The following is a 13,126-nucleotide window of genomic DNA, read 5'->3' on the forward strand; positions in this document are numbered from 1 at the left end:
CGACATCTGCTCTGCTAGAATGTCTTTTCTCTGTTTTCAAAATGTTATGTCTCTGTGTATATATTAGAAAGGTGTTTTTTTTAAACAGCACGTGAATGTATGATGTGCCTAGTGTTAAGCTACCTTTGCTACCTGATATCAATATCGACCAGGCACAGTGTTGTTTGACGTTGTTCAATATGTTCAGATAGTCTGAAGCATTATCATAAACATGTGGACTGCTTTTCTGAAATAATGTTCTAGCATAAAAATAAACGTGGCAAGAGTAACTTTTGCAAGGGAAAGCAGCCTAAATGTGCAAGCAAACTAAAATATGAGCAATTTAAGTGGGCCCTCAAGGAAACACAAGGCAAGGTGGCACAGGGAAAGCGAAGCATGTACATGGTGTGGACAGTGAATCATGGAGTTATTTTGAGGGTTTTATTCCATACTGCCCTCTAAATGAAGCTCCGTTACCAAGAAGTGCCATAAATGTGTTCTATTATGCTAAATGTGTTTCACTATCTGGGGAGAGTTGAGTGTAAAGGTTAAGTAACTTGATTATTGATTTGGAATGAATTAGAACTGCTAAATGTGAAACTAGAAAATAATTCAGGCTTCTCCACTTGACCAAATTGTGTGATGGTAAGCAACTGCTTTATATCACGTTGTATGCCTCCTCTTTCTTCTTTATCACATATGAGAAGCCTGAAACAAATTAGTTTGGGGAGTGGGCTGTACAGAACGTGCGCTTGTGTTTGTTTTAATAAATGATAATGTTGTCCATGTATAATAACTACACAAAGGACCCCGAAGGGTCCATGAGACAACTGACTTGCGTCTTAGTTCACTATTGGAATTTATAGTTGCTAGGGTGGGATGAGGCATGAATGTTTCAACATTCAGTTTTGAAAACTATCACTTTCCAAAAGCACTACGCAATGCATTGATATCTGATATACTCTGTTGAAACACTTCTGCAAATTAATGAAATATACTTTTTGGGATTTTTATAGAGACTTTATCACATTTTACACGGTTGTTGCAAGATGTGTTTAAAATGAATGCGTTTCTAAAGTTAAGTGGTGCAAGGCACGATATGCGCTTATTTTCTTTTACTTCAGTTAGCATGTAAATACATGTTTTACTGCTTGTTTAACATCTTTCTGAATATTTGTGATCACTCCAGAAAATAGCAGACAAGTGTTCTTGTTGACCAGGAGGTCACATGTCAAGGTCAGGAGGGCCACAAGCGGCCCACTGCTGTGCTTCTGAGTATCACTGCTTAGCAGTGCTTTAAATGGGCCGGTACTGTCCGGTACGGAGAACCAGCACTTTTTAGGGCTCGGCCTACGTCAACCCTGCGTCAGCAGGGGAGGCGGAGCTCCGAGCTCTTATGTTATATAAAAAAAAAAGTTTCTTTAGGGGTCCGGGCTGCAATATTCCTTAGTGCGCGCGCGTTTTTTATGGCATCTGCATAGTGATTCGTCTTCGCTGTGCTGTGTTTTTAGTAGCCTTGACGCGATAGGCTTAATGTAATTTGTCCTTCGCCATGTTGGCATTTTCTGCGTGGTTACGCGCACAGCAGTGCATTAATTTCAATTAGGAGCCGTCAGGGTGCCGCGATAATGTAATGCAGATGTTGTAGGCGCGTTCACCAGTCTGCAGTGAATGGCGCGCGTTCGTGCTTTTCTTTTTTTTTCTTTCCGTGTAGGGCAGACGTGAAAGGCATTGTCTTAAGAGCAGAAGGCCATATATCTTCAATTATCTCGCCATCACGGCGGAGATAATTGAAAACATATGCCTGGAGTGGCGCGCGCGCGCGAGGCCGAGAGCTGAGCAGGATGACTCCATGCCACAGTGTAAGCAATGCTTAATTTGTAGAAAAATAAGTCCCGGTGCTCAAAATATTTCTTATGCGGCGGCCGCAACTTCTCACAGTTATTCACCTGGTTAAATTACTACGCCACCCAATTGTACCATTGTTATGGCCACTGCCTACACTGACAACTCGGAAGCAGCCAGAATCAAAAATAAACTACTGCTTGAGCATCACGACATCGATTATAACAGTCTATTTATTTCACAACTGCATTCATTCAAACAAAATGCATTTGAAAGTGCGTTCCTGGGCAAATTGCTTTCATGTGCCGAGCATTACGATCTACTGCAATAAAGAGGTGTTTTTTAGAAACACAGTTGGGTAGACTGTTAATTGCTATATGTAACAAAATCAGACCATTCAGTTTAGCGTGTAGAAGCAATTTACTTGAGAATGTTTTTGCATGAAAGTATAGCCATTCAAACATGTCAAGGCACTGGATTGTCCAGAGGGGATTAAACAGTCCACCTAAATACTTTTTTATTTATTTAGTAGTGAATTTATGAGCGTTTATTAACCCTGGGCGTAGTGTGCGGAGTGGGGCTCCGCGGAGCTACGCGAAGTGGGCGCACAACTACGCCCACCCGCGCACTCCGCGTAGCCCCACTCCCCGCCGCCCGCCTCCCTCCCGCCCTCCCTAAATACATAAATAAATGTATAAAAAGCTTTTAAAAACACTTACCTTGTTTGCCGTGTCCCCGGGGCTCCCTCTCGCCGTCCCGCCGTTCGCGCCACCACCGAATCGGATCCTAATGCGCATGCGCGGGCGGCCGCGCATGCGCATTCCTCACGAGAAATGTGCATGCGCGGCCGCCCGCACATGCGCATTAGGATCCGAAATGGCGGCGCGCATCGCGGGACGGCGAGAGGGAGCCCCGGGGACGCGGCAGACAAGGTAAGTGTTTTAAAAAGCTTTTTATACATTTATTTATGTATTTAGGGAGGGCGGGAGGGAGGCGAGTGGCGGCCGGCTACGCTCCGTCTGCGGAGCGCGCGTAGTGCCGCCTGGCTACGCCGGCTACGCAAAATGCGTAGGAGGCGGCACTCCGTGCACTCCGTGCACGGAGCGTAGCTGGCCGCCCAGGCTTAGCGTTTATGTAGTGAATGCCACCTGGTAGGCATACGCCTTTTGGTGCAAGAGCTTTACATTCTTAAAATGTATTAGTTTTTAAGGGTAGTCCACTGTGCCTCGCAGCGCTTTGGTCGCCTTTGACTATGAACATGAAGCAGCTTTGGAAAAGTGCATTTTGCCTACTAGCCCCGAACTAGTTATAAGTACAGGGCCAGTGTAATGCCCCCAATAAGCAGCGGGTGCTGGTAAAAGGTAGCTGTGGGCATTCTTGGCACAGTGGTGCAGTGTGCAGCCTGCAGTGGAAGGTAACCACGAGCGCAGGCAAGTGAGTGTGCCCAGCACCTGTCAAAGACTTTAATGCCTCTGGGCACAGCCCGGGTAACTTGCCGTTATCGTGTGTGTAGTGAGTGCAGAGTAGTGAGTGCAGAGTAGTGAGTGCAGAGTAGTGAGTGCAGAGTAGTGAGTGCAGAGTGCAGAGTGTAGAGTAGTGAGTGCAGAGTGCAGAGTGCAGAGTAGTGAGTGCAGAGTAGTGAGTGCAGAGTAGTGAGTGCAGAGTAGTGAGTGCAGAGTAGTGAGTGCAGAGTGGTGAGTGCAGATTGGTGAGTGCAGAGTGGTGAGTGCAGAGTGGTGAGTGCAGAGTAGTGAGGGCAGAGTGCAGAGTAGTGAGGGCAGAGTAGTGAGGGCAGAGTAGTGAGTGCAGAGTAGTGAGTGCAGAGTGCAGAGTGCAGAGTAGTGAGTGCAGAGTGCAGAGTAGTGAGTGCAGAGTAGTGAGTGCAGAGTAGTGAGTGCAGATTGGTGAGTGCAGAGTGGTGAGTGCAGAGTGGTGAGTGCAGAGTGGTGAGTGCAGAGTGGTGAGGGCAGAGTAGTGAGGGCAGAGTAATGAGAGCAGAGTAGTGAGGGCAGAGTAGTGAGTGTAGAGTAGTGAGTGCAGAGTAGTGAGTGCAGAGTAGTGAGGGCAGAGTAGTTAGGGCAGAGTAGAGAGGGCAGAGTAGTGAGGGCAGAGTAGTGAGGGCAGAGTGCAGAGTAGTGAGGGCAGAGTGCAGAGTAGTGAGGGCAGAGTAGTGAGGGCAGAGTAGTGAGGGCAGAGTGCAGAGTAGTGAGGGCAGAGTGCAGAGTAGTGAGGGCAGAGTAGTGAGGGCAGAGTAGTGAGGGCAGAGTAGTGATGTCATGAGCAATGCCAATATCTCTACCTTTAATGATGCCAAGACCATTGCATTGTAAATGCTTGTTTATTTTGAGAGGGAGAGTACCGGAAATTTTCAAGAGTGACATAATACTTTTAATTGGAGAGTACTGGCACTTTTCAGAAACAAGCAGGTACTCTGGTACACAGTGCCTGCACTTCTATTTTTCCATTTCAAGCACTGCTGCTTAGGTCCTTAATTCCACTCTGTCTCCTCCTTTCATTCTGTGTCTTCTCATGTGCCTTACTTTTGTTTTCCACCTCACTTCAATGTCCCATCCCTTCTCTCCAAGAATCTTCTCCTTTTTTCCCACTCTCCCTCCTCTTGATCCACTTTCCTTTCAGTTACTCTTTTCTCTCTGTGCTCCTACTCTTTTCGATTTCCTCGCCCCCACCTCGCCTTCATCTTGCCTGTTGATTTCCGTTCATTGCCTCTCCTCTTCCTACCCTTTCTCTATATCTCTCACTTGGTAGCTGCCTTTTCTCATTCTTCTATCCTTTACTTCATCTTTCACACCCTTCCACTTACTTATCTTCCTTTTACCCCTCCCCACCCCTTTTCCTTCATCTCACTCCGCTCCCCGTTTTAGACGACGCCACTAATTCCATAGCTTCTCGGGCTCCAGTCCTGCGCGCGCTGAGGTTTTGAGGAGCGTCAGGCACGCAGCAAACCGTTAAAGCAACAGAGCCGTGACATCACATTGCTCGCTCCGTCATAAAGAGATCACTCTTGCCCCTGCTGACGCTGCGGAGGAGTCTATTCCCGTTGTCCCAGTAACCGAAAGCCCATCTCGCGCTGTCCTGACCGTTGGGGCGAAAGGGACGGATGAGCGGCTGAGGGGAGGGGCAGAGTGGGCGAGATGGAGGATATATTAAGAGTTTTCGCCCCAGAACCAAGGCGTCCCAAAAGCAGGTGGTACTAATATGCTGATATTTACAGGTCGTGAGGTAAAGGGAGGAACCTCCTTTGGTTAGGGGCCAAGAGGAAACGAGAGGCCTCCGCGGAGCTGCCGAGTTCGTGCTGAGACGCAGGAAAGAAAGGCAGCAGTCCCAGAAAAGTTTCCGAGCAGGAAGCATCGCGCGCGAACATCTGGGCCGGCGGAATGCCGCTCGCAGTCCCAACCCAAGCCACAGCGGCGGTGGCCGCTGCCTCGGTGGGAGCCGTACTCCTCTACATGGTGCTCTACAGGAGACCCAAGAGGTAAGCAGAAGCGCCACTGATTGATGTGTACTTATAAAGTGTTGCGTGCGCCTGTCCCCCCATGGAAGCAGCCTTCCTCTAGCTCCAAGGCACTGCTGTGCTGGTCACAGATGCAACCAATGACATATATGACGAGGTTTAGCGGCCAGAAGCAGGAACCCTCTTATTGTTTAGTATGCCCTTTTAAAAACGGACCGGGAGTTACAACGGTCGCTTTTAGTAAACCATATTTTTGAACTGGTGGAAATTAAAACCTGCTATCTTTAAAAATGTCACTTTGTATGTATGTATGTATGTATATTTGTAAAGCGCACTGTTACCTCGTTACGTGGCGTCCTGGCGCTGTATACCGCTACACTTTACAGTGTTTTTCTTTTTTAACAATACTTATATTTTCATGTAGACGCTTACCTCGGATTAATTACATTATCTAGAATGTAACTATCCGTTAATTTCCAGACTTGAATTAAAAAAAAACGTTATGCTGGTATTGAAGTGTGATTAACTGAAAATCTATTGACACTGTGCGCACTCGGCCTCGCTGCTTTTGACATGAAATAGAAGCTGCAGAGGCATTCCAAGAGCTACAGAAATAATGGGAGAAAGGAGAGAAGAATAGACGAAAAGAAAGTAAGAAAACTGGCAAAAAGGGAGATCGTGGTGATGAAAAAGAATCTGCTACTAGAATCAGATAAAGAAAGAGGAAGTGCCAGGTGGTCCGCCCTTAAAATGATAAAATCAGGGGCGCAACTAGGCCTTAACTTCGGGGGTGGCTAACATAGCAAATAAGGGGCGTGGCTAAAGTTAATCAAGGGGGCGGGGCTAAAATGGCAGACAATCAGGATCAGGTAATGCTCAGGCCAAGCTGAGAAACAAAAGTGGCGATTCTGCATTACAAAACTGCACCTTGGTATTCATCATGCACCGCATGGATACGCTTTCCACAGAGGCTCAAAGCAAAGACAACACTCTTCCAACCACACACGCATAAGGTGTAACCTGCTACTCGCATGGACAAGTGCTTCAGCATCGCACATAGGGGTAGTAAGTGCTCTACAAATACAATATAATACACCCTGCATTGTGTGTCTCTCTTGGAACACAATGACTATGTGAGGACTGTGACTGCCCTCTTCATTAACGTATCTCAACTATTGATGAAAAGTGCCAGAATTGGTAGGACTGATCTGTCCGGTCGAAGGAGAGTTCCAAACTGGCTATGGCTGAAGGATGCACTGGTTGACAGTATAGATTGGGGTCACAAAGATGGAAACACTCATGGCACAGATTTGGTAGAACACTGGTTATGGGAGCACACCCAGGAAGGGAGGAGCAGAGATAGAATAAGAGCCACAGTCCCCTGAGTATGCTTACCTGCGACAGCAGTTGGTGAGTTACCTTCACTCCACGATGCTCTATCACATGTTTGTGTCACTACAGTTTTATTTTGTTCCGGATGGGGTTGGCTCTGTGGTCCTGAATCTGGAGCTTGCAGCTACTTCACTTCTTTCTATGGGGTTGACAGTGTCTTCCACCTCAGCAAAGTATCCTGCCTTTCTTCTCTTAGGTTCTCTGGCTGGATTCAGGCAGCTGGGAGACTGGTCACACTCTTGTTCTGAATGTTAGCAGTAAAATTCTCTGTGCTAATGTAGAGATCTTTTGGTTCACATTTCTTACTTTGTATTTGATCATATTTTCTCTAACCTACTCCAGACTTTCCCTCTGATAGATGGACCATGGCAACGCATTGATTGGCGCGTCCTTGTGGTGATCTTTTGGGGGGGGTCTCCCTTTTCTCTCTCCCTTATCCCTTTTTCCTCCCAAGGGTCAGTGACAGACCTCACCTCAACCACTATTGATATTCACCATCATAGGAGACTGAGTGAATTTGACAACAATTATGCAGTCTCGTCCATACCGAATCTCGATCCTATCACCATGCCCATGATGTCCCAGGTGCCTTGATGCTCATTTACCATTTCTCTTAAAACAACCGTTGACATGTGCCCAAAACAACATGCACCACCTATCTTCAAGCATAGTTCTCCGTCTGGGGCCAATGTTCCCCTCAAAGCAGCTGCTGCCTTGCCTTGTTAAAACAACTGAATACAAATTCAACACACCAAAAGTGCTTAGGTGAAATCCCTGCATTCAGGCAAGGATATCACCTCGGTGGCAGCCCATCTCAAACAAAACAAGAGGTGTGGGGCAGGGAGGGTTGTTGAAACCTTTCAGAGGCGGGCTGGCAGGGGTTGGTTCTAGGGCTCTCCGAAAGGGTAATTAAAATCACATTCTCGTATGCTAAAGCATCCGATGCTACACGCAGCCTAAATAGAAATTTAACTGGGGAAGAAAGGTTTCCATGCTTTAGTTATTTTAATGCGTGTCAGTAAAGTGTCATGCGGTCATGGTCATCTTAGCCCGGGCTGCAGAAGATGACGGGGGGGGGGCTGAAGCCCCTTTAGCCCAATGGGCGTTGCGCGCCTGGCAGATATGTACACTCATATGTAGCTGTGTACCTTCATTTTGCACTGCCGTCCCCTGGCCATTCCACCAACAGCTTCACTATTCCCATTCAGCAGAAGACGTACATTCTTTTTATAGTGCAGCTTTGAGAACACCCACTTTTTCACAACTGCTCGTGAACGTGGATTGTCTACAAACAGCAGAAGTTCTGCAGATAAAAGAGTGCGCTTCCTTTATTCCCTTCTTTGAACCTCAGCAATTTACACAACGTACAAGCAGGTTTCAGGCCTCCTGTTTCTGTGCGCGAGTAGCTTTTCCTGTTAAGGTTTTTCTGTAAATTCAGGCACTTATAGAAGTGTTCATCCCGTTACAAATTTAGGACTACAAGAACCAGAATGCAGAGAAAACGTTAACTGGACATTTCTAGCGCAAGGAATAGGGAAACGTGAGAATACTGCATAATTTCCTTATTCACGTAACGCCTATTGCCTATTTACGGACTTCAGTGGAGGCAGCTTTCAGGACATTCACGATTCTGGGTAGTCAATTTGTTTTTCTTTCCACTGTCACGTTAAAACCTTCATACCTCCCAGCAAATAAAGTCTCGCTTCACAATGCACCAGAGAATACCGAATCCCAGCCAATCCCACTTTAAATAATCAGCAGAGGTGTGTGGGTGGAGGCGACGACAGGTGGCAGGCGGGCAACTAGAGTCGAATTTCGGGGGGGGGGGTACTGAAAAAGATTGGGGGGGGGGGCTAATTCTTCCAGCCGCCGTAACCAGAGTTGCTGTAAAAAGGGCTAAAAACATAACAAAAGCCTCATTTACATTTAAATGGTCTTTTACAGACCTGTGAAGTACTCGGGTGCGGCTGCAATTAAAACGTCGCCAGCCGCGAAGCTGTGTCAGCCCGGGCTGACACACACGACGGGGGGGGCTGAAGCCCGGTGAGCCCAATGGGTGTTGCGCGCCTGGATAAAATACACGTTTATTTACTCACTAGGAGTATCTGTTTGCCCCCCAAGTGCCAGTACTTTACCATTAAAAGTATTGCAACACTGCTGAGAAGTGCTGGCACTCTGATTTTCAAATTAAAGAAATGCAAATAGCCCGTATCTAGGTGTACCTGCGGTAACCTGCCCATTGAAATCACTAATGGCCCGATTCACTAAAGACCTCCGCTCTGTGGCGGGGGATCTGCACTCTTGGAGAACCTCCTCATTGCATTTTCTCATTGCAGAGGTTACACCACGAGAGCAAGTCCCCCGCCATGACTTCGGGACCCCAGCCATGAGTGCAGAGGCCCTTTGTGAATCGAGCCCTAAGTGTGGTGAAAGAAAGAGGCATGAGGTGGAATGACTATTAGGAAGTCTTGGTATGGAGCCACTCTGGGATTCAGCAGCACTGGTAGCAGGCTCCTAACAAAAATCACCCTGTACTTTAGGATGTCTGTAACTGTCACTGGCGTGATGAAACTTGAGGGGGGCCCCCTTGCAAAGTACATGGAGGGGTCCCCAATGCTATGGACACAATCACAATCAAGAGCTCTGAGCTGCCACACGTGCACAGTGATGGAGCCTCCCCAGCTCGCCTCCCACTCTCGCACCGCTGGGGCTTCGGGGGCTGTTGTTATGCCGCTGTTAAGTGCACGTGCACAAAAGGGGAAAAGTGCGAAAATAGCACATGCAAAATAGGCACAGGCACCATTTGGTTACAGTGCACATAATTAATTGGTCTAGTGTGAAAATAGATTTGGCACAATGTAGAACATGTGCCATAATGAGTTTTGTGCCGGGAACTTTTTGCGTTTCGCTTTTGCGTAGACTTTTAAATGCCAATCTTAAAGGAGCCATTTGGTGAAAGATGCCACAATAGATCTCATGACCCAAAATGACATCATCAAACAAAGCACGTCCTATAAGCCCTATTGGTGGTGATTGTTAAAGGTGCAAGACTTCTTTTTCTGTACCCTGAATTGCCCCTTTAAATAAAACTAGTGAGAAGTAGACTGAAACCCCATATAACTCTTACCAGTGGCTGGCTATTAACAGTACAATCTCTACTGATTACATTTATGCCAACACAATAGCATGCGCATCAACGAATGCTGGTAGTGTGTGTTGGTGGCTCTCGTTTCCAATAGGAGGTAGGTTTTGTGATGTCTTTCCTGCCTACAGCTACTTCAGCCAAGCTTGGGACTTTGCGGCGTCAAGGAAGCCTTGGAAGTATATGTATCCTTTTATAAAAGAACAATATCAGGGATTATGCAAGGATTCTTTTTTCTCTCGGTACAGTAGCGTATCTCCTCCTCTTAGTTACAAGCATTATTTCCCACTTCAGGGTAACTGTACTGAGGACTACTCTTGGAATTCTAGGTGGCTGCTTGCTCAGGATTTGTACTGAGAAGCACGATTTGTTGCAGAGCGCCAAGTGTGATCCTTACAGGTCACATTGACTTAAATAAAATTTTCTATTATCTTTATGCTCTATTGTATAATTAATATTTCTTAGGTGATGTGGTAAATTCTTGCATAAATGTTTACTAAAACTATTATTGTGACACACCACATTAGTCACACCACCTATAAAGAGGTTAATGTGAGGAATAAATGCCAAAAGCATTTGAAGAAAACTCAATCATTTTGGTCAGCAAGGGACAGGTTTAAGCGGACACAGCATTTGCAGCTCGGGCTGGACCTGATGGCCACCCACACGGATCAGGGTAGCAAGGGAAGCCTGGAAGCCGCAAACACTAGACACCTGTTAAGGGGCCATAGCACAGGGTTGGGATAAGTCTTGTGGTCAAAATATTAGTACGGACAAATACTGTGTAAATACAGTCCATTTGTCCTTTGTATTATAATAACCAAGTAATGTGTTTTGATAAACCACGTGCTATGGAAGATATAATAAACTGAGGACTGTTTGCATCATAAGTGGTTCCCAGTGTAGTCAGTAAAGCGGAAGGTGCTCAGGTCAACCGGGATGAACAAAGACCACTTGCACATCTGGGAGGGTTTTAATCAATTGGCAAATTAGCATCCTTTAGTAAAAAATAGGCAGTGGCACTAATAGGTGCCTTTACATTTGAGAAGTACCAATCCAATTGTCACATTGCTCTCTTACTTTTCCTAACCCTCCATAATTGATCTTTCAAATAGATTAATCATTGCACTTGGGTGTTTATTCAGACCATGGGTGCAATGGAAAAATTGTGCAGTAATCCGATTTCAGCCTATTTTTTAGAGCAGTTACATTAGAATTATTTTTGTTATTACCGAATTTCATATTGTACAAAATGTGTGAAATGTTTGCCATTTCACATAACACAACATTCTGCATTATTATTTGCCAGTTGAAGACTGTATTTTTGTAAAAATGCCTCGCTGAGAGACATTGGCCATATGTACCAACACATTTTCCCACAGACACAGAATGGGCAAAACCCTTTGATACATCTGGCCCATTATCTCCCTGATTGAGAAATGTTCTCGTGTAACCTGCCTCCTATATTTCTTTGGACTTTTTTGTGTAAAATATACCGCTGTTGATAAAAGGTACTCAAAATAACTGCAAAAAGTATGCATAATGCATTATACATATAACATATAAAGAAAATTGCAACTTTTGAGTTGCCCTAATTGTTTGCTTTTTTCGGTTCTTTTTAAAATCTGCAAAAACATCACAGATGTGGTGTACAACTGCACCATTCTACGAAAAACTGGATATAGTTTTCTCATACCCTGAAGCTGAAATCACCAATGACTCATGCAACTGATAACAGGTGGAGTGTCATCAGAGATTGAGGAAAGAATTACAAAAAACATTTGTGATGCAAGGGGATGTTAGAGTGCAATACAATTAAATATGATAAAGGAAATTATTGTGATAGTGATATGTTTGGACGAGAGAGGGCATGGATCAGAGGGCAGTACGTTTGAGGAGCCGGAGAATCTGATGTGTAGGATCCCAGTGCCCTTCAGTGTTGCTCAGTGTGTGTGGCTGTAGGTGGTGTGAGTGTGGAGGGCTCCAGGTTGTGCTTAATTTGTAAAAAAAAACATAAGTGCCAGGGCCCTCGTCTGGAGGTTACCTCAGCTTGCACCACCCCTTGCCACTGGCAGCGTTGCAAATGAGAATACCTAAGCTACGGCTAACCCTCAAACTGCTACAAGTGAGACAATTCAGACTGTTCAAGCCCCCCAAAGCTAGAAGACTGGCTTTAGCGACACGTATTAGGTGTTTTTAATGTTTATTGAATTAATAAACAACTGTTGTTCTGCTTATGTCTAGATGACACAAACAACGCCAACATGTACCAGCTGTCATAAATGCCAGTGCTGACAATTAAGCGCCGGTGGCGAGCACCGGAAACCACTGGCTCAAATTAAGCACTGGTCCTGGGTGCACCCAGTGCCTTAATTAGCGATCATAATAATAATTATAATGATAACTTTTCTTTGTATATAGCGCTCCTGGCCCCTTTTTTCGCCATATGTGTTACCAAGCACACTATGTAAGTGCTTAATTTACCGACTCTACATAGATGGAATGCTGATCTGGTCTTGTCGTGATTCTAATTCATGAAGGCCATGCCAAATATTAGCAGTGAACACCGTCCCATGCTCACTGGGAATATAGTGTATGGGAACACAAATCAAAGTATAAGGTTATGCTAGTGGAAGGATAAGGAAGGAGCATCCCATAGGAAATAAAAGAGGCTTTGGTTTTTATCTGTGCTCAGTGTTAGTTAGATGCTGAGATGTGGGTTCTGTTGAAGGTGTGTGGATGACCCATTTGGTTGGGTCATTTGTGGACGATCGTGGGGATTTATGGTCAGAGTAGATATTTGGAGATGTAGGTGAACTGGGCCTAAGAGGGCCTGTTATCTTGTGAATGGATAGGCATAGGTTGGGACATTATTGGACTGTTAACCCCCTGTATGGTTGTATATTTTTAGAGGCACATAAAGATTTATATTTCCAAACTAAAAATTAGGCAAAGTCAGTAAACTATGCTGACTTTACCTCAGGCAAAGTTAGGGCACTCGGCTCAGCACGTGATGATTTACCGCAGCTGGACTCCCACCAGGTTGTGGGTTAGGGTGGCTGGACACTATCAGTTCTTTTGCCATCTATTCCGGTAAATTTAATACGTATCCCAACTTTCATCAAGGGTGAAATGAACACACAAGGAGTTCTCAACTGTTCCAATACCGAAATAGTTAGCTATCCCTGGCTGAAAATAATGTAATTAACACAAATAATACAATGTGTAAGATTTGCATTTAATTCACCTTAGTGCCTCTCCATCACTGTTTTCTATGTTGGGTGAACACTCCCAAT

General features: G+C 45.4%; 1 protein-coding gene across 1 annotated transcript in view; it reads left to right on the forward strand.

Moving 5' to 3' along the window:
• The first annotated feature begins 5,005 nt into the window (after positions 1-5,005).
• PTGIS (prostaglandin I2 synthase) overlaps positions 5,006-13,126 on the forward strand; it is a 1,239,217-nt gene continuing 1,231,096 nt past the window's right edge. Inside the window, exon 1 of the mRNA XM_078651848.1 lies at positions 5,006-5,317. Coding sequence (XP_078507974.1) covers positions 5,220-5,317 — 98 coding nt within the window. The 5' untranslated portion in view covers positions 5,006-5,219. The remainder of the gene's footprint in view (positions 5,318-13,126) is intronic.

The sequence above is a fragment of the Lissotriton helveticus genome, chromosome 7 (genome assembly GCF_964261635.1).
Source record: "Lissotriton helveticus chromosome 7, aLisHel1.1, whole genome shotgun sequence".
Taxonomy (NCBI): domain Eukaryota; kingdom Metazoa; phylum Chordata; class Amphibia; order Caudata; family Salamandridae; genus Lissotriton; species Lissotriton helveticus.